The following is a 27,922-nucleotide window of genomic DNA, read 5'->3' on the forward strand; positions in this document are numbered from 1 at the left end:
TCAAGTGGGCCTTAGGAAGCATCACTACAAAGCTAGTGGAGGTGATGGAATTCCAGTTGAGCTATTTCACATCCTAAAAGACGATGCTGTGAAAGTGCTGCACTCAATAAGCCAACAAATTTGGAAAACTCAGCAGTGGCCACAGGACTGGAAAAGGTCCGTTTTCATTCCAGCTCCAAAGAAAGGCAATGCCAAAGAATGTTCAAACTACCACACAACTGCACTCATCTCACACGCTAGTAAAGTAATGCTCAAAATTCTCCAAGCCAGGCTTCAACAGTACATGAACCATGAACTTCCAGATGTTCCAGCTGGTTTTAGAAAAGGCAGAGGAACCAGAGGTCAAATTGCCAACATCTGTTGGATCACTGAAAAAGTAAGAGAGTTCCAGAAAAACATCTATTTCTGCTTTATTGACTATGCCAAAGCCTCTGACTGTGTGGATCACAACAAACTGTGGAAATTTTATGAAAGAGATGGGAATACCAGATCACCTAACCTTGCCTCTTGAGAAACCTATATGCAGGTCAGGAATCAACAGTTAGAACTGGACATGCAACAGCAGGCAGGTTCCAAACTGGGAAAGGAGTAGGTCAAGGCTGTATATTGTCATCCTGCTTATTTAACTTATATGCAGAGTACATCATGAGAAATGCCAGGCTGGATGAAGAACAAGCTGGAATCAAGATTGCTGGGAGAAATATCAAGAACCTCAGATATGCAAATGACACCACCCTTATGGCAGAAAGTGAAGAGGAACTAAAGAGCCTCCTGATGAAAGTGAAAGAGGAGAGTGAAAAAGTTGGCTTAAAACATTCAGAAAACGAAGATCATGACATCTGGTCCCATCACTTCATGGCAAATAGATGGGGAAACAGTGGCTGACTTTATTTTTTTGTGCTCCAAAATCACTGCAGATGGTGAGTGCATCCATGAAATTAAAAGACGCTTACTCCTTGGAAGGAAAATTATGACCAACGTAGACAGCATATTAAAAAGGAGAGACATTACTTTGCCAACAAAGGTCCGTCTAGTCAAAGCTATGGTTTTTCCAGTAGTCATGTATGGATGTGAGTCGGACTATAAAGAAAGCTGAGCGCCAAAGAATTGATGCTTCTGAACTGTGGTGCTGGAGAAGACTCTTGAGAGTCTCTTGGACTGCAAGCAGATCCAACCAGTCCATCCCAAAGGAGATCAGTCCTGAGTGTTCACTGGAATGACTGATGTTGAAGCTGAAACTCCAATACTTTGGCCACCTGATGTGAAGAACTGAATCACTGGAAAAGAGCCTGATGCTGGGAAAGATTGAAGGCGGAAGAAGGGGACGATGGAGGATGTGATGGTTGGATGGCATCAGCAACTCAATGGACATGAGTCTGGGTAAACACTGGGAGTTGGTGATGGACAGGGAGGTCTGGTGTGCTGCAGTCCATGGGGTCACAAAGAGTCTGACACGACTGAGTGACTCAACTGAACTGAACTGAACTGCTCAAAACTTAAGGTCATCAAATACAGAAAGTCTGAGAAGTTCATTACAGCACAAAGAAACTTAAGGAGATATGACAACTAAGTGTGAAGTGTTCTACATGGGATTCTGAAACAAGAAAAAACATTAAGATAAAAAACTAAGAAAATGCAAATAAAGTATGACTTCAGTTAGTGACTATGTATCAATATAGGTTCATTAACTATGACAAATTTGCTACACAAATGCAAGATGTGACTAATGTGGGAAACTGGTCATGGGGTAAATGGGAATTCACTGTCCTGTCTGTCTTTACAATGTTTTTGTAAATCTAAAACTATCCTAACAAGAAATTTATTTTTAGGGACTTCCCTGGTGGTCCTGTGGTTAAGAATCTGCGTTGCAGTACAGGGATACAGGTTCAATCCCTGGTTGGGGAACTAAGATCCCACACACCTTGGAGCAACTAAACCCACACTGCAACTACTGAGCATGAGCACAATGCAGCCAAACAAATAAATAAAAAAGAAATTTATTTTTAAAAGGTTATTTACTTGTTAAAATCTTTCATTAATTTTTAAACTTAGTATTTGGCTATTTGTTACAAAAGCTAATACAGCTAATTAATTCTAAACTTAAGAATTCTTCTTAGATAATGCAAAAAAATTAAATATGAATACTAACATTCTAAAACCTAATTTTAACAGAAGTATATTTTTAACTCTTTAAAATAATCACCCAAACCAAATTAACAGGGTTGCAAGCTAATATCTGATGTGCTCTCCTCTGTCTGTCCATTGATATACAGTCACCCTTGGATATATATATAACGTTTAAACAGTTCCTGAAACTTAGAATACTGGTTAAAAATCTGTCAGGCCTCAGGATAAATTAAACAATGCATAGAGTCCTACAGCAGAAATACAAGACTTGGAGGATGGTAAGAGACTTCTTAGGTATCTGCCAACAGGACTCATTACCTCAGGGAGCTCTCTATTCTAAAGAAGGTGCCAAAGCAGACTGACTTGTTTCTGTCCTCCCACCATATTAGCCATTTGTACACACCTCTTTCCAGATGCCTTCAGGAGAGTACTATTTTCAGAGATGCAAATGAAGAAGGGAAACACATTAACAGTGATAGAATCATAACCAAATCTCACTCTGGGGGAGGAGTTTTTCCATGTACTGTTTCTGGCAAACTGTAGACTGCTCAAAATATCCAGGAATAAATTTAAATTTCCCAGACATGTTTTGTTTGGCTGACACAATGTGTTTTGGGGATCCTCCCAGACATTTTGAGTTAAGTGCCAATATTTCAAAATTAGGACAATATACATACGATTTCTAGTTCTTGGAAAAACTGGAAGATCTAGCAATAATGGATCCAGAACTCCCCATGGCAGTAATAAATAAGAAGAGAGCACCTCAGGAAACATGGAGGAGCTTTCTGGTTCTTCGCTGCTCTTTCCCTATCAAAGTGATTTATTTATTTCACATTCCTGGTATTTACGGGCATTCAGTGTTCTCACTGCCAGCGCAAACAGTTAAGCAGTAAAAGCAATTTTAACACAGAAGCACCAAACTACATTAGGTCATCAGTAAATATCAAACATTTGTCCACAAAACAGGTTCATTCAACAGGCCATCAACTAAAGATTGGGCTGAGGACACGTATATTTTTCAGTATTAGGTGCCAAGGCCTTGGAATCCAGAGGTGTAGTCAAGTGAGTTATTGGACAAGATGATTTCTTCTTTAAAGTTCACTGACACATATAATTTATCTGAACCCATGATTATCTGTATGTTTTATGTCAGAAAGGGCCGACAACTTGTTACATTTTTGTACTTAATTTCCCCTTAAAATTTGGATTATATTCTTATTAGGATTAGAAATTCAACACAAAATCACTTAAGTAAAAAAGGGGGAAAAAAGTTAATTTATTTGCCCACATAACTGGAAGATGAGAGTGATGACGACATAACTGGAATCCTGAACATACAAATCCATACTATGCCTAAGGCTCCATCTTCCTATTCATCTATTCCATCAACACTTGCTGTCATGTAACAAGAGCAGTTAGGGACATGTTTTGAGTTCAAGTTTTCAGAGAAACTATATGACTTTAGGAGTACAGAACAACTTAAAAAAAATAATACAAGGTTGCACTCAGGTAACAGCAATAATGTGGTTTTTCTCTTTGAAGACTCTTCTAACTTACCCTTCCCCAAATTATCCATATTTTTTTATTATCTATTCAATATTTTATCTAATTAAGACATCATAAATTAGTCTAGATCTTCCTTAACAGGTAGCTGAATTCTTCAACACCTGCAATAGGGGGTGTGAGTGAGGATGCAAAGTGGGACTCAGAAATATGAAAACAGTGACTACTTGGGGAAAAGCGCAGGGGAAAGGAGAAGGAATGAAATTAAGTTTTAAGGAACCTCCCCACCTCCTCAAAAAAAAAAAGAAACCACCCACAACTATTATTTCTAAACTGCAGAGTAAGCTTGCCTAATATTCAAAAAAAATAGTAGGAAACCCTTCTTTCCTCCATGGCATCATGTTCCTAGAATACAAAATAATAATTTAAGGCTTACTGTGTGAATAAAAAGACAGGCAACGGCACCCCACTCCAGTACTCTTACCTGGAAAATCCCATGGACGGAGGAGCCTAGTAGGCTGCAGTCCATGGGGTCGCTAAGAGTCGGACACGACTGAGCGACTTCACTTTCACCTCCATTAATAACACAGAAAAGTATGCTTAAAGTTCTAAAAGAATACAGAGAGTACACCAAGAAAATTAAAATTACTGTGTTAACTGCCATACTGTGTCAACCAAAGGAGGCTTTTAAAAAATGTAACTTTTAAGTTACAACACTGTATAATATACTTGAATTTTACTTTAGTAAGATACAACATATGCCACATCTATTTCATGTTATATTTTCTTGCAGAAGACAACCAGCAAGAAAAAAAGGTATTTGATAGTAATACATACTATAAATTGGGCTTCTTGGTGGCTCAGACAGTAAACAATCGCCTGCAATGCAGGAGACCTGGGTTCAATCCCTGGGTTGGAAGATCCCCTGGAGAAGCAAATGGCAACCCACTCCAGTATTCTCTCCTGGAAAAATCCATAGATAGAGAAGCCTGGTGGGCTCCTTCTCAGGGGGTCACAAAGAGTTGGACACAACTGAGTGACTAATATACACATACACACACTACAAATTATTTTCCTCCCAATTACTTTTACTATTGCAAAGAATTCTATTTTTCTTTAAGATGATTAGGTCCATCTCTTTGTAATTATAGTCCTTCTCAAGTACATCACATCCTTATTGAATCAATCTTATATGTTAAAGACTTAAAGACATATAAGGTACCATTCTTTCCACTGCAGGGAGAAAAATTTCTACTTGTAACTTTATTAAAAAATACATTTTTCCTTTTCAAAAGCACTCATGGTGTACACAGTAATTATAAGCTAGGTTTATTTTTTTTTAATTGGCTCCTTCACAGGAAATGTTATTTACTTTTAAAATTTTACTTAAAATACTAACTAGATAAATGTTCCACTGGGAAAATAATCATCTACAAAGTCAGGATTATCAGTTTTATCTTCAATAATCTTTCTACCAAAGTTGTCACAAATAGTGAAGTTAAACACAAATCAGATTTTGGTGTCCTTTTATTAATTAAAAATACATGATTTATTTAATACACTGTAGATTCATTACTTTCATGCCAGTGTAAAGGCTATTGGATACCTCAAAATTATTGGCTACAGAATCAATAATCTGATTATTTTTATTATTCTATTCTTTAACTTCTAGAAACATTATCTTCATCCATTTTAAGCTTCAAAGAAAAAGCTGGAACTAGGGTTCACACAAACCATAGTGGAAGTCAGAAATCCAGTAACCAGTAAATTGAGAAAAATTCCTGGGAATGCATGTAGTATTAATAGAGTATTTTAGTCAACTGTATAGCAATAACTGCAGGTATGTGGTATGTGTTACTAAAGATATGAGATGAATCTTAAAATTAGCAAAGCTGATTTTAAACATCCACAAGAAACCTCTAATATGAAAATGTTAAACAGAATCAAATTTAGAAGTCTACAAATAAACCATTTAAGAAGTTACTACTACTAATAAGTTACTCAAGATAACATTTCTGTCGCCTTGCCTCACCAGCCCTACATCCTCTGGGAGTGTGGGTGTTCTTTTTTCTTAACCCAAACTACTACTTGGGGAAGTTTTTTAAAGATAACTTCTGCCTGTCAGTTGCTAATTTATTCCAAAAACTGACCAGGTGGAAATTTTTTGAGCAATAAATATGCTAATAACTTTATAAGACTGGAAAGTTCTCATTTGACACTTCCTGATTGTTTCAAGTATAAGGATATTAAACTATGAAAACACACACAACTGCTCCATTCCCTCATCTAAACAACTTTGGGGAGCAATAAACTGAATTTACAACCATGGTGTGTGTGTGTGTGTATATATATGTGTGTATATATATATATATATATTCCTTTAATACCAAAGCCAGTTTCCATGAACTAGCTGATGAGCCAAATATCCAAAGTGTATGAGGCTGAAAGTACTGATACTAATCTGCATACAGTTTTTATGTTTAGTATGTAATTTATCTCATGTTAGCCTACTGTATCAGGGTCAAACCAAAAAACTGGAGATTCGAACAGGCAAAGTTTCACATGAAGAATGATCGTAACAGGGAGAAACACAGACAATTAAACAGCACTCTAAAAAAATACTCAAGAGCCGAGACAGTACCAGAAGCAAAAAAACACACCAGGTAGAGGGCCCTTCCCCAAAGCTAGGGCTTGAACTTTGTTGGAGAAGATACAGTTGCAGCCTACTGGATAGTAAAGAAGTCTGTCAGGTTGGGTTCCCTGGGCCTAAGTCGCTGGGAGGTGAGCCCACAAAGGGAGCTGAGAACCTGCTTGCCAGCAGCATCTGCACGGAGGGCCACGGGAAACAACCTATGGAGCAAGCAGCCACACAGGGAAAGGTGGGGTGCTGGAGCTGGGGACTGCAGTGTCCGTGTCAGGACATGGAGAGGTGGTCACAAATTTGGGGCTGGGGCTGTGAGCTCAACAAGACTCTGTCCACTCTGAGCACTCACCTGGGGCAGAGAACCACTGGATGTCCCTGTATCTGTGCCACTCATGGTCATGCAGTAGCAGCAAGAAGCCCCTCTGTGTAAAGTCCCTTCAGATCCTCTACTGACAAACTTAATACCAATCAATGGAGAAATGCTTAAAGGACCAAGCTCCAATATCAGAGCAAGTTGATTCAGAGCTGAGAGGGAATCTGATGTTAACAGGCACTCAATGCTCAGGGATCTTCATAAAGGGTAAAGCATGACAGAAACAATAAACTGGGAATACACATTATATTAAATGTGACTAAAAGGCAGGATGAAAAACAAAATCTGATTGGGCACTACTGTCACTTCTCCAGTACACTATGAAAATGGGAAAAATAAACCCAGCAGTTACTTAACGTTATCTCAGAAACATTAGCTATTTGTAGCACTATAAACCAGCAGTTTCCAAACAGAGTATAAAATACAGTACAGAAGAGGGAAAAAACTTTTTCTATGAAATCTATCTAAAATACAAATTTTATTACTTAATAAACATTCAAATAGCAATATAAGCTGAAGTAATATGCATGCACATGTGTGAAGTTTATAATGAGACATCCCTATACTGAGGTTTCATATTAAAATGTTTACAGGATACCCAACTAAAAGCAGCCTTAAAGACCACTGATGACCTACTTTTCCCCATGGACTTCAGGTACTTCTTTGCACCATATAAAGAGGCCAAACAACACAAATGCATTTTTTTTTAATCCAATAAAGAATTGATCTTAGTTATATTAGGACATTAGAAACAGATTTCTTCAACAAGTTGCCCTGATTTTAATTTATAAATATGTATTGATTATACCCTTAAAAGACCTATAAATTGTTGTTGAGGGACCTCAAGGACTGCAGCATGCCAGGCTTCTCTGTCCTTCACCATCTACCAGAGGTTGTTCAAACTTGTGTCACTGAGTCGGTGATGCCATTCAACCATCTCGTGCTCTGTCATCCCCTTCTCTTCCTGAATTCAATCTTTCCCAGCATGAGGGTCTTTTCAAATGAGTCAGCTCTTCACGTCAGGTGCCCAAAGTATTGGAGCCTCAGCTTTAGTGTCAGTCCTTCCAGTGAACATTCAGGATTGATTTCCTTTAGGACTGACTGGTTTGATCTCCTTGCAGTCCAAAGGATTCTCAAGTCTCCTCCAACACCACAGTTCAAAAGCACCAATTCTTCGGCACTCAGCCTTCTTTATGGTCCAACTCTCACATCCATACAGGACTACTGGAAAAACCACAGCTTTGACTAAACGGACCTTTGTTGGCAACATAATGTCTCTGCTTTTTAATATGCTGTCTAGGTTGGTCACAGCTTTTCTTTCAAGGAGCAAGCGTCTTTTAATTTCATGGCTGTAGTCACCATCTGCAGTGATTTTGGGGCCCAAGAAAATAAAGTCTCTCACTGTTTCCATTGTTTCCCCATCTATTTTCCACGAAGTGATGGGACCGGATGCCATGATCTTCATTTTTTGAATGCTGAGTTTTAAGCCAGCTTTTTCACTCTCCTCTTTCACCTTCGACAAGAGGCTCTTTAGTTCCTCTTCACTTTCTGCCATTAAGGTGGTGTCATCTGTATATCTGCGGTTACTGATATTTCTCCCAGCAATCTTGATTCCAGCTTGTGCTTCATCCAGCCCGGCATTTTGCATGATGTATTCTGCATATAAGTTAAATAAGCAGGGTGACGATATACAGCCTTGACATACTTCTTCCTCAATTTGCAACGTTACTCAAAGAAATTCAAAACTAATGAAATTCCCACTACTGCTAAACAAAGAGATCAAGACATTCTTAAATAAGACTATTACTCAAATTTGATCACAGTTAACTGCCTATATTCATTGCTCTGCTTTCCTGAAGTTTAGTTTCAAATAATTTAAGGTTATTATTGTAAGTTCTCTTTGTATGTAAAACAAATTTTAATACCCAAAAAGAAAAAAAAAATGTTAAACTTAGTTTGGGTTTTGTTTTTCTTTTCAATTAAACGAGTTTACTGACTTGGGCAAGCTACTTTACTTATCTGTGCCTCAGCAGTCTCATATATAAATAGGGATAGCAGCCACCCACCTAAGAGGATGACTGAGGATTACAATGAGCTCCTTTCTATCAGTCCTTCACGCCATCTCTGTTTCTCTCTCTCACACATACACACACATACACCAGTGTCTTGCACACAATCAGTTCAGCTCAGTCGCTCAGTCGTGTCCGACTCTTTTCGACTCCATGGACTGCAGCACGCCAGGCCTCCCTGTCAATCACCAACTCCTGAAGTCCACCCAAACCCATGTCCATCGAGTCGGTGATGTCATCCAACCATCTCATCCTCTGTCGTCCCGTTCTCCTGCCCTCAATCTTTCCCAACATCAGGGTCTTTTCAAATGAGTCAGCTCTTCACATCAGGTGGCCAAAGTACTGAAGTTTCAGCTTCAACATCAGTCCTTCCAATGAACACCCAGGACTGATCTCCTTTAGGATGGACTGGTTGGATCTCCTTGCAGTCCAAGGGACTCTCAAGAGTCTTCTCCAACACCACAGTTCAAACGCATCAATTCTTCTGTGCTCAGCTTTCTTTATAGTCCAACTCTCACATCCATACATGACCACAGGAAAAACCATAACCTTGACTAGACGGACCTTTGTCAGCAAAGTAATGTCTGCTTTTTAATATGTTGTCTAGGTTGGTTATAACTTTCCTTCCAGCACTTAATAAATGCAAGATATTATGATAGCTACTACTCATCATACACTCAAGTTTGCTTTATAAAAACATTTGATCAAATTGAACCCTTGCCTTGAACATAGAAAACTGATGTTGGAATTGAGATGAAACAAGAGTGTTCAGAAGAAACCTAATTTCAGTAAGTAATGGAGCACAAAATTCAACCCACAATTTAAACCAACCTATTCAAGAAAAAAAAGAGGAGACAATCATTCAACAGATTTAACCACTTCTGCTTCAGTAAAATAAGGCATAGCCCCTGCTTTTAAGGAGCTCCAATTTGGGGAGAGGATGAAGCAACAACCACAATGTTAATATGGAAAAACTGTGATAAAAAGTCAGAAAAGCACACACAATTCGTTAAAAAAGGATAGGGAATATATCATTAAATCCATTTAGAAGTACAGGAAAGCCCCATGAAAAATGTAATAATAACTAACAATCTGATCAGATTTAAGAGAAAAAATATGGAGAAATGGAGCTGATAAAAGAAGGAAACACTAAAGGGGAAAGCTAAAGCCAAAGCACAGACGTGAGGGAAGTTATGTAAACCGTAGTAAAAGAACAGACTATAAACTCTTAAGGCTTTACCTAAAAAAAGAAATAAGATATGGCTGCCAATCAGTCAGGCTGGCATGCTAGGTGCCAGGTCATGACAGTCCTTGAATGCAAGGCTAATGAGCTTGAATTTTATTTTTCATGGAAGAGCATTTTATGTGGTGCTTGTTAATGTGATGGGTGCTGTGCTGATGCCTCACAATACAACTATCCTCATTTAACAGGTTAAGAAACTGAGCTCGTAGCCAGTAAACAGTGGAGCTGGGATTTCAATTCATGGTGTCTGAACTCTTCCACACTGCGTTACCCTTCTAAAAGTCTTTAAAAATATGATACCCATGCCTTGAAAGAATAACATAATCTTAATGACAATGTAGGAAACAGATTAGCGAAGTGAATGGACAGAAAAGTACCTTCATGAAAAAAAACCTGTTGGGTTTTTTTTGTTATAAGAAACTAAATGGTTACTAAGAGTATATCAGATATAACCAGAGAAAGATACAAGAAACGGTGTGTGTATAAAATTAACAGAACTCAGTGACTGCACTGCGGAAGTGAAAGGTGGAGCTAAAAATGACTCAAGGTTTCACTAAGTTTGAGGGGGAGGGGAGTAGTTACACCAATACCATCAGTCTTTCTTTTGGTAGGGGGTGGGGGAGTGGAGAGGAGCATGAATGGGTTCAATTTCAGACTTGTTTAATTAGAAATACCAACTTGGGGCCTCCCTGATGGCTCAGTGGTAAAGAATCCACCTGCCAATACAGGAGACATGGGTTCAACCCCTGATCAGGAAAGATCCCACATGCCAAGGAGCAACTAAGCCCGTGCACCACAATTACTGAGCCTGTGCTCCAAGGGGTGGGAGCCACAACTACTGAAGCTCAGGCACCCTAGAGACAGGGCTCCGCAACAAGAGAAGCCACCACAATGAGAAGCCCAAGCACCGCAACTAGAAAGTAGCCCCCAATCTTTGCAACTAGAGAAAAGCCAGTGCGGTAGCAAAGACTGAGCACTGCCAAAAATAAATAAGTAAATAAATAAAAATGAAAATAACAACAAAAAAAGTACCTACTGAACTCCCATGAGGAAGGGTTCCACAAGTGGTTGGAACAGAAAGCAAGAGCTAAGAAGAGTGGCAAGGCCTAAGAGAAGGGACCCCCTGGAAATCGCATCCAGAAAGACAGGGGGCTGTCAGAGTGGATACCTGCTGAAGATGAGTATGTAAGCACGGATTACCAACCAGGGCACATAAGCCACCTCCTGATTAGTGTCCTGTCTCAGGCATGATGATGAGGTGGGAAAAATGGTTGAGGGTCACCAAGGAAGAGTGAAAGGAAGAACACTGAAGAAATGCCACAAAAATTTTCAGAAATGTTGGGTCTAGTCCCCTTAAATACTAACATATTAATACTAGCTAATAATGACCAAGGATTTCCAGCAGGTGAAAGGAAAAGTCAGTGAAGACGACTAAGAAGCAGTCACAAAGGTAGGAGAATCTGAAGAGCAGTGTAAATAAATTAAAGGGAGAGCAACTTAAAATGGGGTCAAACATTTTAAAATGCTAACAGAGGCTGAGCAGGCATTACTTCAGCTTGTAGCCATGAATGAGTCCAATATTACCCAATTTTCTAATTCTCCAGGAGAAATTACTCTCATGTCAACATGAAAGCTTATGATTTTTAAAATGTTGACAATTAAATTTTATTAAACACAACATGCAGGCATATGAAATAGTCTAAGTTGCTGGATTGCTACCTGGGTCTGAAATTAATAAAGTATTACAAATATGCCAAGCAAAGCACCTTAAAAAGAGAATTTTCAAAAGACAACATGTGGGGTACTTTCCCAAAGCCTGGCAAGAAAGACTAGAAAACAAGAGTTAAAGAAACACATTTACAAATGGTACTGATGAACCTATTTGCAGGGCAGGAATAGAGACACAAACAAAGAGAATGGACTTGTGGACACAGCTGGGGAATGAGAAAGTGAGACTAATCAAGTGGCACTGAAACAAACACATTACAATGTGCAAAACAGATAGCTAGTGGGAATCTCCTATGTAACACAGGGAGCCCCGCCCGGCACTCTGTGATGACCTAGAGGGATGGGATGGTGGTGGGTGCAGGGGGAGGCTTAAGAGGGAGGGGTTATATATATGTATCAGTTCAGTCGCTCAGTCATGTCCGACTCTTTGCGACCCCATGAATTGCAGCACGCCAGGCCTCCCTTTCCATCACCAACTCCCAGAGTTTACTCAAACTCATGTCCATCAAGTCGGTGATGCCATCCAGTCATCTCATCCTCTGTCGTCCCCTTCTCCTCCTGCCCACAACCCCTCCCAGCATCAGGGTCTTTCCCAATGAGTCAACTCTTCGCATGAGGTGATCAAAGTATTGGAGTTTCAGCTTCAGCATCAGTCCTTCCAATGAACACCCAGGACTGATTTCCTTTAGGATGGACTGGCTGGATCTTGCAGTCCAAGGGACTCTTAAGAGTCTTCTCCAATACCACAGTTCAAAAGCATCAATTCTTTGGCACTCAGCTTTCTTCACAGTCCAACTCTCACATCTGTACATAACCACTGGAAAAACCATAGCCTTGACTAGATGGACCTTTGTTGTCAAAGTAATGTCTCAGCTTTTTAATGTTATCTAGGTTGGTCATAACTTTCCTTCCAAGAAGTAAGCGTCTTTTAATTTCATGGATACTTTCGGCTAATATGCACTGTTGTACGACAGAAACCAATGCAACATTATAAAGCAATTACCCTCCAGTTAAAAATTAAAAAGAAAATAAATTTTAGGATAGGAGACATCTCATATGTGGAGAGAAGAGGTTAGAAAAAAGGAAGACAATCTGAAGACATGATCAACAAAGCAACAAGACAAGAAAGACACACACACATCTCTATAAGCTAAAGGAGAGAAGTGATGGAAAGAAAAACGTAAAGGAATAGGAAAGTGGAAAGGTTCTCTGAGAAGATGCACAGGTGAAAAGACCATCCAGTCTGGAGCAAGGATTAGGGTTAGCAGAAAGGTTATCTAAGAAGGTCACAGATATAAAGATCCTCTTGCCAGGTAACAGTCATTTCTTCTCAAATCCAAGGAAGAAAATAAATAATTTAGAGAAAAATATGATATTTGAGGTAATATACAAGATGGTCTAGGTCCTCTCAATAAATTTTCAGAAAGAATTAACCACAAACACTGAGTATACTTGTGGGACTGTTCCATGTGTAAGTTTCACTATTATTTAACATTTACTGTTTCTCTGATAAAATAGTTTCTCTATTTAGACATATTTACATCAGTGCCCTGCTTCCAGAGAAGTAAATATATTTTAAATCTGAAGTACCAAAAAGTGAGCTTATTTAGTGTGGAAAAATTAAATACAATATATTACTTCATTGATGGCTTTGTTAATGCCTCTAAGACAAGGTCATTCATTCTCTTTTGGGAGAGTGTAGAGCAGCAGTAGAATAAAGAAAGAAAAAAGAACCATCTGAGAAGAAAATAACATCTGAAGAGAACAATGCTTGAACTCCCTTTACAATCTCTGGCAACAGTGTTATTAATTTTCTACATTATTCTTATACTTACCAAACTGTTTCACAGCTGTAACTTTTCTGTTTTACTCATCAAGATTTCAAGTCAGATTTTAGGGGGGGAGAAGAAGGAAAAGAGAGTTCCCTCATTTCTTAAGTTTGAAAACCAGTAGAGAAGAAGCTAAATAGTATTTTACTAAGATTAATATTCTCTTATGGGGTCGAAAAGAGTCAGACCTGACTTGGTGACAGAAAAATATTCTTTTATGAGGGAAAGTTTCAGATCTCATACTTGTAAATGTATTATAAATAATAGCTAATGTTTGCTGTGTGCTTCCAGCATCATGATATGCAAAGCACCCAACATATATTATATCTTAATCATAGCAGCTTTAAGGCAGATATTATTCTTACTTCTAGTCTAGAGATGAGGACAGAGGCCCAAAACCAAGCTTGAAGTCCCACAGAAGACAGCTGGAATTCAAATCATAGCTCAAAATCTATGCTTTTGGTTACTAGGTAATACTAGAATCTCTCATCCCAGCCTCTCAAATCCCAGTCTTACAATTTTGGACAAAGGAAAGATTTTAATTGCAAAGTCAATTCTCTTCTCCTGGCATATTCACACACATTGAGTAATATGTACCCCTTCTCCAAAGACAAAAAGATCTTTCATAAGTTATTATAAAATCTAATCCTGCGTTCTCTAAAATGTAGGCTTCAACCAAGTTGGTAAATCAGTCATCTAATGCTATTTTCAGAGTGATAATAGATGACCTGGAAATGATAGTATTAATGAAAAAAATTATGCTAGAGCATTATCATATATAAAACATCAAAGGTGTTTCCAAAGTAGTCTCTAAGTGTAAATTAAAATGGTACTTTATATGACAACAATCACTTTACATAATCATGCCTTTGATCAATTCTTATAACAACCAACAAGTCTGTAGCATCTCAATTTCAATAAAGAAACAGGAAAGTCATAGGTAGCATGTCAAGGGTCACAATAAACAATTTTTATGAAAATTAAAATCAACACCCTTAGAATTCCAATACTTTAATTCACAGTATCTAATGGGCTGTCAAGCAAAGTATATGTGAAAGAATCTAGAGGGTAGGTTTTCCCATCAAGTAAAATAAAAGATGATTCTGGGGGGAGGGGGGTACCAAACACTACATGTTTTCACTCAAGATAGGTAAATCCTCAAACGTCTTTTTGGGTGTTAGTAATTTCTCTTTAGGTAGCATGTACAACATTAGGTTGCCTTTTCAGAAATGCTAAATAGGTCACAATACTAAATATACTAAGTCTGACTCATTTCTTGCCAACATATTCAATTTTACATACTACTGGGGTTAATCCTGAATTACTAAGAAGCAGTAATTTATGACAAGCATTCATATACTCTTCCTACAAGCACTCAGATATTCTCCCTATAAAATATCTTCACGCTGATGATGAACTTCATGATCAATTTGTTTGAGGATATAAATTTTATTCACACTGTCTATTATGCTATCTGCAATATCCCATTTTAGTCCAGCGGTTTCAAAAAACTTTCCCTAAAAAGATTCAAAATACAGTTATATATGTATGTAGTGGATAAATCATGGCAAGTTACAGATACAAAGTACTTAAGCATCAATTTTAAGTCATGCTTGTGCTCACTCGTGTCCAACTCTCTGCAACCCAATGGACTGTAGCCTGCCAGGCTCCTCTGTCCATGGGGATTCTCCAGGCAACTGTAGTGAGTCGCCACCTCCTACTCAGGGGATGGACAAAGGTCTGTCTAGTCAAAGCTATGGTTTTTTCTGTAGTCATGTATGGATGGTGAGAGTTGGACCATAAAGAAGGCTGAGTGCTGAAGAATTGGTACTTTTGAACTGTGGTGTTGGAGAAGACTCTTGAGAGTCCCTTGGACTGCAAGGAGATCAAACCAGTCCATCCTAAACGAGATCAGCCCTGAATATTCATTGGAAGGAGGGATGCTGAGGCTGAACCTCCAATACTTTGGGCACCTGATGCAAAGACTCGATTCACTGGAAAAGATCCTGATGCTGGGAAAGACTGAAGGCAGGAGGAGAAGGAACAACAGAGGACGAGATGGCTGAATGGCATCAGTGACTCAATGGACATTAGTTTGAGCAACCTCTGGGAGCTGGTGAAGAACAGGGAAACCTGCCATGTTGCAGTTCATGGGGTCGCAAAGAGTCAGACATGAATGAGCAACTGAACAACTCAGGGGATCTTCCCAACCCAGGGATTGAACCTGCTTCTCCAGCATTGACCGGTGGATTCTTTACCACTGAGCCACCTGGAAAGCCCATTAATTTTTAATAGTTATTTTATTAAGCTTCATGTTTTATTCTTTTGAAATATAATCTTGTGCAAGTTTTGTTCAGAAAATAAAAATCTATACTTTTCAGAATATAAATACTCACGCTTTTGAATTAAGTATATAATGATGTTTTCAAGTTTATGTTAAATGGGATTTCTTTTATTTACAGAAATTAGGAAATGATCAAGAATATGTACAAATGTTTATCTAGAAAACATAAAATGTAAGCTATTTATACAAGTAAAAATTCTAAATGCCTGCTTTTGACAATAATGTCTCATCTAAAAGAAGAAGCAAACACAATCATCCTGATTTACTGGAAATAAATCTCTCTCAAATCACAAATATCTGCTTCATTAACTCTGGTAAGTCAAAATTACTACAGGACTTAATTTAAATATTTGTTATGCTAGCTTTCCAGTATCTCTACAGAATTGATTAGGGGAGTTCCCTGGCAGTCCAGTGGTTAGGTTTCAGCACTTTCATAGCAGGGGTGGGGGTGGGGGGGTACGGACTGGGGCATGTGGGTTCAATCCCTGGTCAGGCAGCTAAGAGGCCAAACAAACAAACAAACATCCCCAAACTAATTGGAATGACAACCAAATCAATTAATTATTATTTTTAAATTTAGATTACCTCTCTCTAAATGTAAAATCTGGGACTTCCCTGGCAGCCCAGTGGTTAAGACTCTGCGCTTCCAATGCAGGGGACTCAGATTCGATCTAGGATCCTACATGCCACAGAGCAACGAAGGCCGCATGACGGCTACTGAGCCCAAATACCCTAAGATCCCACATGCTACAACTAAGACCCGATCCGGACAAATAAGTAATAGTTAAAAAAAAAAAAAAGTAAATAAAGCTTGTATCTAGGAGTGATAAACTTAGAACATAAATAACATTGCCTACCAAACTTCTGGAGATGGTGAGGGGACAGGGAGACCTGGTGTGCTGCAGTCCGTGGGGTTGCAAAGAGTTGGACATGACTAGGTAACTGAACACACACTGTAACACTGCCTATATGTCAGGCATCACTAGGATGCCAAATCTTCCACACGAATACATTATCCATATATTTGAAAATCATGTTTTAAAGAACTGCTTCATTTTGACCATTTATCCACATAGCTCAGTCTTCCTAAACAAATGCCTGACAACACTGAACATTTTCTGATAAATCAATGTCATAATGAACAAGCATTATATAGCAAAGATGAGATCTTAAGAGGCAATTTGGGTAAACAAACATTTAAACAGACTAAACAGTTCTTAATCCTATGACCTCATAGGTCTTCAGATTAAACAATTCACTGTTAGTAAAGCATCTAATAGTGCCTGCATTGAACATTAATTCTTTTCCTCTTCAATCTGTTCAGTCTAGTCTCTAATGCCAAGCTTCATCCTCACCCCAGACAAAGTATGAGTAAAACCTTGTGTGGATTGCTGGAGACCTCCTATTTGAACTCAAAAGACATCTGACTTTTCACTGCGTAACACTGCTCCTTTGAACAAAGTCACAAAAGCAGTTAAATGAGGAATGAACAATTTAGATGGAGTAGAAAATTCCTGGTGAATAGTGAAAGTGTTAAAAAAAAAAGTAGTAACAAAGCATGGAGATCACTGGGCTCAAGCTTCAGTGTGGATTTGAGCCTATGTACCAACATTTCTCAAACCAATTCCCTGGACATATGTTGGGTTTTTAGCATTCATTATAAGAAATTTTAAATTATATTTTAATTTTGATGCTCCTCTAAAATAAAAATGTATGCATGTTCTGAATCAACTAGACTAGAAGGCCACCTTACAACAAAGGGCTATCTGGGTTTGTGCTTATTAGTGAATTGTGCCCAGAAATTCCCCGAAAGTAGTGTTTTCCAATTTGTTGGTTATGATGTATTAGTGGATCACAAAATCAACAGCAGCTTTCAAAAAATAATAAATGAATAGAGAATGCATTACACATAGTAAAGGTAAGTATTTCTGTCCGATAATCTTGTTTCAGTGGACAACTAAGTGATGCCATAAAAAAAGTCACATCTTACTGAGCTGAGTAACTCTAAAATCTGCAGACTCTTGAGTTTCTGCAAACACAAACCTGAAAAAAACTGTCATGAGTACTGGACTGTCACTGAGGTAGAAGGTTAAAAGCAGGATGTTGGGAGAATTTCAAACTGAATGACAGGTTAAAAGAAGTTGATCAGTTAAGAAAAAATAAGTTCAAACATTAGGACAATAACTATATTATTAAATTGTGTAAGGCAGAGAGACAACACAAAACACCAAATACACACTAGGTTTAACATTAAGGTAAAGAACCATGGGAAATGAGAGATTGTTCCATACATTTTCCAAAGGTACAATGATGGGGTGGGGTGCCTTTCTATTTGGAGACTGAGATTAGAAAGCAGGAATGAAATGCTTTTTGCCAACCAGAGAGAAAAGGGGCAATTAGATATGCTTTGAAAATCTAATAATCTTTGAACATCTTTGAATATCACAGAATATATGTGAGAAGAAAGCAGAGGTGGGGCTATACAGAATAAAAATCTGATCCATAAAAGTGCCCGGAATTGCAGTGGAGAATAAACCCAAGTGGGATATGTCGTTCTGTTCAATTCAGTTGCTCAGTCATGTCCAACTCTTTGCGACCCCATGGACTGCAGCATGCCAGGCCTCCCTGTCCATCTCCAAATCCCGGAGTTTACTAAAATTCATGTCCATTGAGTCAGTGATGCCATCCAGCCATCTCATCCTCTGTCATCCCCTTCTCCTCCCGCCTTCAATCTTTCCCAGCATCAGGGTCTTTTCCAATGAGTCAGTTCTTCACATCAGGTGGCCAAAGTACTGGAGTTTCAGCTTCAGCATCAGTCCTTCCAATGAATATTCAAGACTGATTTCCTGTCAGATGGACTGGCTGATTTCCCTGCTGTCCAAGGGACTCTCAAGAGTCTTCCCAACTCCACAGTTCAAAAGCATCAATTCTTCAGCACTCAGCTTTCTTTAGGATCCAACTCTCATATACATACATGACTACTGGAAAAACCATAGCTTTGACTAGATGGACCTTTGTTGGCAAAGTAATGTCTCTGTTTTTTAATAAGCTGTCTAGGTTGGTCATAACTTTTCTTCCAAGGAGCAAGCGTCTTAATTTTATGGCTGCAGTCCCCATCTGCAGTGATTTTGGAGCCTCCCAAAATAAAATCTGTCACTGTTTCCACTGTTTCCCCATCTATTTGCCATTAAGTGATGGGACCAGATGCCATGATCTTAGTTTTCTGAATGTTGAGTTTTAAGACAACTTTTTCATTCTCTCTTTCACTTTCATCAGGAGGCTCTTTTCTTTAGCTCTTCTTCGCTTTCTGCCATAAGGGTGATGTCATCTGCATATCTGAGGTTATTGACCCTGACAATATTGATTCCAGCTTGTGCTTCATCCAGTCCATACATTCTTATGATGTACTCTGCATATACATTAAATAAGCAGGGTGACAATATACAGCCTTGATGTACTCCTTTCCCGATTTGAATCCAGTCTGTTGTTCCAAGTCCAGTTCTGTTGCTTCTTGACCTGCATAAGGATTTCTCAGGAGGCAGGTCAGGTGATCTGGTATTCCCATCTCTTGAAGAGTTTTCCACGGTTTGTTGTGATCCACACAGTCAAAGGTTTTGGCATAGTCAATAAAGCAGAAATAGATGTTTTTTTCTGGAACTCTCTTGCTTTTTCGATGATCCAACAGATGTTGGCAATTTGATCTCTGGTTCTTCTGCCTCTTCTAAAACCAGCTTGAACATCTGGAAGTTCACGGTTCATGTACCGTTGAAGTCTGGCTTGGAGAATTTTGAGCATCACTTTGCTAGCATGTGAGATGAGTGCAATTGTGTGGTAGTTTGAACATTCTTTGGCACTGCCTTTCTTTGGGATTAGAAAGAAAACTGACCTTTTCCAGTCCTATGGCCACTGCTGAGTTTTCTAAATTTGCCGGCATATTGACTGCAGCACTTTCACAGCATCATCTTTTAGGATGTGAAATATCTCAACTGGAATTCCATCACCTCACTAGCTTTGTTTGTAGTGATGCTTCCTAAGGCCCACTTGATTTCACATTCTAGTATGTCTGGCTCTAGGTGAGTGATTACACCATCAGGATATGTCACAGATTGTTATAAAATTGGTCCCTGAAAAATCACATCTCCCTATACCCAAAGAGGCTGATTTTGACTACTTGTTGAGCCAGTGGGTGATGACACAATCAGAAGCTTGGAAAGCAGTTGTTTGAGGGAACTGGCGTTCCTGCTGCAAAGTGAAGAAATTGAGGCTACCTCACTAGAGGGTAGAGGGTAAGAGTGGAGCAGAGACTAGCCAACTTAACTGGGGCTTCTCAACCAAACTACCAACCGCAAGACATGAGTGGGATCATCTGGGATCATTCAGTTCAGACAACCAACCAGCTGACTGCAGAACTATCCATCAGACCCATAAACTTGATAACAGTAATAAAAACGGGCTACTCTTTTAGCACCACTGTAGTTGAGTAGTTACCTGGCATTAACTGATACAGGATATTTCAAAAAAAAAAAAAAAAAGGCTGTAAGATTCTGAACTTCTAAATATGCCAGGACCTCAAACTTGGAAGCGCAAGTCTTCAGGAAATGGTAACTATATATCATCTACACTTACAAAGATCAGTTAAAAGTCCTTGGTTTGGATCTTACACCCTTAAGCTGGTTCTAATCTACCTTTTCTATCCTATTTTTCATCTCAGCCCCTGACGTTTTCTCCAAGATGCCAAAGTTGTTCCAGTTCTCTGAGGTTTATTCTCATCCTTCTAACATTAGTTACCCACATTTAAGACCCAACATAAACAGTGCTTTCCTTTCCTGTTCAATTTTTAGTTAATTTAAGTAATTTCAAAATGCTCTGCTGCTGCTGCTAAGTTGCTCCAGTCGTGTCCGACTCTGTGCGACCCCATAGACGGCACCACACCAGGCTCCCCCGTCCCTGGGATTCTCCAAGCAAGAACACTGGAGTGGGGTTGCCATTTCCATCTAGTTTTTCTTAATTCACACTCTATTTACTGTATCACCAGGTACTTTACTATCTAATAGTATTACTTAACTATGAATATATGTGCCAGATCTTGTAAACTCTATGCTACAAGTCTCCATAGCTCTCTTAGTGCTCCCACATAAGAGGAATTTAAATATTTGTTTAAAATAAATTTAAAAATATATATGTAATTGATTGAATTTTAACAAATCTTGGCTAAATATAGGTAAGGCGAGAAAGGTAACATTTTTTCTAATGACGTGCACTGTGCAACTCTAAATGCTAAAAGATAAACAATGAATCAAGAGACTCTCCTGGAAAATACATAGTTAAAAGTTACACAGGGTATCTGACAAACACATTAATAATAAGTAAACTTTCCATTTTAGAAGCAAGGCTACTCACATATTGGTTGGTTAATTTTATGAACTGAATTTGTGTGGGAGTTGAGAAAAATAATGTAATTTCTCAACTTTGAAAGAATCTCAAGGAAAGTAAGTGCAGCGGCAGTTTCATAGTTAAGACCATGTATTTTTAAAAATCCTTGGTTTTGCAAGTTAGTAATATAAAATATTATGAATAGCAACTGCAGAATACATCTTCCCTTCCCCTATTTTAAGTTAGGACCAAAAAGTGTTAAGAAGGAGACAAGCAAAATTTGGTAAAGCTTTCCTTTGCTAAAACTGGTAAAAGTATATTCTGGAAAGCGGAATTTAATGTCTCTAGCATGCAATCATTCTAATTATGAACACTTAAATTATTTCCCCTGAGCATTACCTAAACTTTTGAAGTTTAAATGACTTATTACTCCCTCAATACCTAAAGTAATTATCACTAATTAACAAGCAAGCCATCTTTTCTTCTGATTTGAAGTGACCTACAAATTAAGATAGTCTCTATCAATCAAGTCTGGTTTCTCAAGGAGAACTTTAAGAATTTTCAAAATTCTTGCCACTACAATTAAAAGGAAGCAAAACATGCAGACAAAAGAATCAACTTGTATCAAATAGATGAAAGAAACATACACAAAGATATACTGTAACTGCACAATTTTAACTGAGTAGCTCTCAACAGTTTTAATTTCATTTTTGTTTCTTACACCAATAAGGCACTAAACATAGTTTTAATAAAGGCATTAAGGTCTAAGTCAAATCCCATCTCTTCAATAAAGCCTTCTGATACCCCAGGCTGAGGTGCTTACTACCTATTTTGAATTCTACTGAAACTACTGCAGGTGAAATTAAATTATTCTTTTAAATAATCACCAACAATTAACTGATTAAGACACAGACTAGAATCAATATACAATTTAAAACAGAAAGCCACAGGTTTACACGTGCGGCTACAAAATGCTCTCAGATACCTTTTTTTTTTTTTTTGTGAAACAAAGATGCACTGTACACTATGCCTTCATTTTTAAATTTTTTCTTAAAAGAGTAAATGGCATTTCTGGAAAGATCCATAAAATACTATTAAGGGACTGTCTTTGTGGAAGGTGACTGGACACCTAGGGTGGGAAGGAGATCAAGTTTTCAGTGTTCGTCTTTTAAAAAATCATTTTAACATACCACATTTTCAATTTAAAAAGAGAATAAAAAATAAAGCAAGTATATTAGTGATACACAGCCTTTTGACTCTCTTCAACTGTCATCTTGAAGTGACATTTAAATCTTTTCTTTTTTGGGGGGGTGGGGTGGAGAGGGAACAATGCTTTGCCACTTGGCATGTGAGATCCTAGCTCACCTATGAGACCAGGGATTGACTCTCACGCCCCCTGCAGTGGAAGCAGAAATCTAACCACTGGACCGCCAAGGATGTACCTAAAGTGATATTTAAATCTTATTTGTTTACATCTTACTAGTCTCCTGTATCATCTTATAAGCACAGAATTTCAGTGATATCAAAAGGTCAAATCTCTGCTTTAATCAGGTCAACTAAGTATGCTGAATTTGTCACCTTTTTTAACCTAGTAAAAGTGAATTGTTTGAGTAATTGTTTAAGTGAAGTGAAGTGAAAGTCACTCAGTCGCGTCCAACTCTTTGCGACCCCGTGGACTGTAGTCTACCACATTCCTCCATCCATGGGATTTTCCAGGCAAGGGTACTGGAGTGGGTTGCCATTTCCTTCTCCAGAGGATATTCCCGACCCAGGGATCAAACCCAGGTCTTCCGCATTGTAGGCAGATGCTTTACCGTTTAAGTAATTGCTTGTAATCTGTGCTAAGAAAGTAGAAATGCTCACGTTCAATGTGCACTGAAGCTCAGTGTGCACTTACACAACGGTCAAAAAGCTCTGGCCTGGATCTGTTCCAGATTAACTACATTTCTTAATATACCTATGTGCCTAGTTGCTCAGTCATATCTAACTCTGCAATCCCGTGGGCTGTAGCCTGCCAGGCTCCTCTGTCCATGGGGGATTCTCCAGGCAAGAATACTGGAGTGGGTTGCCATGCCCTCCTTCAGGAGATCTTCCCAACCCAGGGATCAAACCCAGGTCTCCAGCATTGCAAGTGGTTTCTTTATTGTCTGAGCCAGCAGGAAAGCCTAATATACCTATATATTAATGTAAAAAGAATATAACAACCAAAAACATGAATATATTCCTTTTCTTTCTTGCCACTGTTTCTCAAAAGGGAACTGTGGGTCTTTAGGCAAAGCGGTACATTTCAATGGTGTGCAACTGTCTTGGTGACTTCAGAAAATGTAGCATCCAGCCCATGAGCACTAAAGGCCAGTTATCACAACCCCAGTCACTGGAGTAACCAAACAACTGACCCACATATTTCCAAATGTCCTTGAAGGGAGAAATGCAGTGGGAAAAGCACTATGCCTAGTTGAGAACCACTGCTTATATGAATTATGGTATGAACAAAGGTATGAGATATGTGTGTGTGTGTGTGTGTGTGTATGATATGCAACTGAATTTCCACAACACCAATTCCACCTTTAAAAATAATTATTAGGGACTTCCCTAGTGGTCCGCTGGCTAAGATTCCACACTCCCAACTCAAGAACTAGATCCTGCATGCCACAACTAAGTACCCCACATGTAGCAATGAAGATTGAAGATCTCATATCACAACTGAACCTAGCGCAGCCAAATAAATAAAATTTTAAAAAAAATTTTTAAATGGTCATCAGTTTTGATAATAACCAAAAAACAGTCATTACTCATTCATCAAGCAGTCATCCAGTCCAGTATATAATGCTGTCAACAGACACCATGCTCCAACAACTCATTCTTCAACTATTACAATGGCATAACTTTTTAAATGAACAGTCATTTTAAAATCCTTTCAGAACAATTCTTCTACTGGAATGCCTTTGCTGAAACTTCCAAATAAACAGTGTTTCGTATAAAAGATATAAATCACACTTTGCTGCAATTATTTGTCTTTCTCCAGAGACTGTAGAATCCTTGTGACCAAGGACCACACTCATGGTTACCTGGTCCACGGTGCGGGTATTCAATAATAATGCTGAATGCGTGAGTGAATGCTGGTCTAGTCTAATACAATAAAGAGTCCCAAGTCCCAACTACAATCAGTTTTTATATATAATAATAACAGATATTTTTATTCTAATTTGGTTTTTTAAAAAGTAAGCACTATCCAGATTACAACTAGCTTATAAAGATATAAAGAAATCTAAGATTTTTCTTTACTGACACTCCCATGTACCCATCCTCTACCAAATCTTCCCCTCCTTTTCCTTTTAAGCTTAAAGCAAATGCTCATGTAAAAGTGAGGCATGCTTCCAGGAAGCAACCCAATATAAAGAGCAAAACAATACTGTTAACAATAAGAAGAACTTAAACATTTTTCATTTCTATTTTAGAAATGAAAGAGTTCTCAGAACTCAAGAAATCTGTTACTCTCCTATACCTCATTCAAAAAGAAAGAAAAATCTATAACAGAAAAGAGTAAGCAACTTTATTTCTGTTGGTTTCACTTCATTCTCCAGAATTCACCTTTTGTTGAGGTAAAAAATTCAGGATATAAACTAAGTCGTATTTTAAAATAAATGCAACAATGAGGATTACACAAGCACTAAGCATCAACACTCACAGAATGTTAACTCTGAAGCACACTAACTCTGACAAATATTTATTCATCTTTGCATTCCTGAAGCATGTGAATATCCCAGTTTTACATGGAAACCTGAGAGAAAAAGCTAAATAATAAAGGTAGATGCAATTTCTAGCTCCTAGTATTTCTAGCACTGTTTTTAGACCGCTCTAATAAATTCTGTAATTGTTTGTTAACCATTGCTCTGCTCAATTCCTATCTGAAATGTTAAGTAACAACGGCTATGATACAATTTTAAAGAAACAATTGTTTCCAGTTACCTCCCATCTGGCAAGACCAAACAGGTAACCAAATATATATACACACACACATAAAGAAAATGTTCTATAGCGGATCTGAAACATCAGATACACCCTCATATTCAAATAATGGAGACCACTTTTAAATGCAGTTACATTATTGCGGGATTTTAGTGCCTGCAATACTTCATTATTTTTGAAATTCACAAACCCAGCATTTGTTTTATTACTATTTCAAGTAGCACTGGTCAGTATAAACAAAGTACATGTTGTAAGACTGAACACTTAAAACTGCTACAGGAAATTTCTTTCATGTTGACAAAAAAGGAAGACTGCTTCATACATGAAAAATCATTTTAAAGTGACAACTCTCTATGCTGCACACCCTCCAGATGAAGACCGACTTGCATGAGACTTCACTTTCCCAGAATTATTAATTCTGCTTATAATTACAGCTGGTCAAGAGTATTTACAGTAATCAGCCTTAAATCCATCAGTGGGAACTGCTACCTGAAAAATGTCTTTCAGCTAAGATACACTTTTCACGGACTAAAAAGCTAACTTCACTTACAAATGAAAGAGCTCTTTTTATGCATATCTTACTAAAGTTTTGTGGCTTTTTAAAAGAAAAAATCTAAGTAAACTTTAATATCTACAAGGCCAATTAGGAATGAGTGGTTACAGTCAGGATAGTGAAATTAGTAAATTTCAACAATTCTTTAAACCTAGGATTCAAAGGAATGACATAATCTCTAATTATGCCATAGGTATTCACCAGACCTATATTACTTTAACAGGGTGGCTTTCACATAGCATTTATTCCCAGAAAGTCATCTTGCGGTCTCACAAAGTTGTTTTTGGTTTGCTTGTTTCAAGAAAATGAACCACTATCAAATAATCTGTGACAACAAGGTGCAAACAACAATGGAGAATTTTGAGTATGGTATCAAGTATCCCTGATCTTGTAAAGATTTCAGAACGTGGAGGCTAAAAATTAAGTGAAAATGTGATGACTCTGATATGCTAAAACGGCCCACCATTGTTTCACCTTAAGTTAAGTATCTTTTCGAAACAACTTCTCTATAATGTGTTCACAAGCTAACTCGAAATGCGACCCGTATAAATTCTTTTGCTTCCTCAAGAAAATTATCTAACCAAAATTTTCACCATAGCCAGCAGCAGCACCTTTAAATTCAAACTTAACTGGAGGGTATGTAATCAAGTCCAAATGTAGACACAAACTCCCCGATTTCTATCAAACAGTGCTATTAACATTCCAAATCCTGGTTAGAACGCAGTTACTGGAAAGCAGTGTCCTTGTTGCAAAAAAAAAGGGGGGTAAGGCCTGAAACTGACCTGAGCACGGGTCCACATAATCATCTCCGTTCCACCGGGAGGCCAAACAGGGACGGCTCTAAGTGATAGGGGGTGGGTAGACGAGGGAGGAAGGGCAGAGAGGAAAACACATCCTCCAAGGGTGAAAGCAAAAGAGAACCGGACTCTGGAGAAGCCACCCCATAGAGACATTCGACCCTAGGATACACACACAGCTTTCCTCCGCCGAGGAGAGCAACCTCTACCATGGAAGCGGGGCTCCTAGCAAGTAAAGGCAGGAGGGGACAATCTCCGCCCCCCTACCCCCGAAGGTATCGCAGGCTAGAAGGGGTCGGCGGGGACTGCTCCTCGGAACATCAACAAAGGCCCCTTCAGTCCTAAAGCGAAACTCGAACAACAAAGGCCGGGAGACAGCGAGAACGGGACCGGGGGGCGGGACGGATGAAAGCAAGCTAGCGGAGGCAAAGGAATCAAACCAGTGGGGGCGCAGGCCCGTCGGAGTGGGAAGCAGGGGCGCACAGGCGCGGGGCGCGGTAATCCCCAGTGCACAATAAGAGGAGGAAGCGAACCTGGCCTCCATTCCACGCTTACCCTCTCCCACAGAGGGGAGGGCTCCAGACCTCGCCGTCTGCATCTCTCGGTCTCGGGGACCGCGCAGTCCCGAGTTCGGGGAAGGAAAGAGGAGGGGGGATTTTCCATCCTGACCACAACTCCCTTCCCCCAGCCGACAACAACCGCCACAACGGCAACCACACAAAGGCGTCTTCCTGGTACTCGCCGCTCCCGCCAGGGCGGCGGCGCCGACGATGCCAAGGCAGCGCCGACCACCGCTCGGCCGCCAGGCGCTCGCTCGCCCTCTTCCCCCTCTAGCAGGGGGAAAGGGGGAGGGGACCCCAGGCGCCCTCACCTGGCACAGCTGCTGACAGTACTCCGTGGCCGCCTCCACGGCCGGCACCCGGCTCTCCCGCAGCTGCCGCTCCAGCTCCTGGAGCCGCTCGCCTAGGCGCTGCAGCTCCGCGGCGCAGCCGCCTCCGCCGCGACTCAACCTCTCCTGCTCGGCCTCTTCGTCCGCCATCTTCACACCCCGCTCCGTCGCGTACGCACCTGGGTCACGTGATAACACAATGCCACGTTCGGCGGGGTCACGTGCCGGGCGCGCTCGCACGCCGCCGAGCACGTACAAAGGGCCCGGTGGGGAGGATGGGGGCGGGTAGAGTGGTGCGAGGGAGCCGGAGGGAGGTGAAGGGAAGGGGAAAGGAGGAGGGCGGGGTTGGGCGGTGCGGAAAACCGCGGTTTACTTACCGCGAGCGGGAAGTGGGCAGCAGCGGACGAAAGGGGCGGGCCGGTGGAGGCCTGTTCTCGGTCACGTGGGTGCCGCGACGCGGGGAAAAGCTTAGGGAGGGGCT

The 27,922-nt window shown here is 39.5% G+C and overlaps 1 protein-coding gene across 2 annotated transcripts in view; it reads right to left on the reverse strand.

The window, feature by feature from the left end:
- ZNF292 (zinc finger protein 292) overlaps positions 1 to 27,691 on the reverse strand; it is a 95,610-nt gene extending 67,919 nt beyond the window's left edge. Inside the window, exon 1 of one of the 2 annotated variants that reach the window (XM_061427883.1) lies at positions 27,424 to 27,691. In XM_061427883.1, coding sequence (XP_061283867.1) covers positions 27,424 to 27,591 — 168 coding nt within the window. In that variant the 5' untranslated portion in view covers positions 27,592 to 27,691. Of the gene's footprint in view, positions 1 to 4,114; positions 26,394 to 27,423 lie in introns of those variants that run through there. The other variant, XM_061427882.1, reaches the window with a different exon arrangement.
- Between the last annotated feature and the right edge of the window lie 231 nt (positions 27,692 to 27,922).

Source organism: Bos javanicus, chromosome 9, assembly GCF_032452875.1.
Source record: "Bos javanicus breed banteng chromosome 9, ARS-OSU_banteng_1.0, whole genome shotgun sequence".
NCBI lineage: Eukaryota > Metazoa > Chordata > Mammalia > Artiodactyla > Bovidae > Bos > Bos javanicus.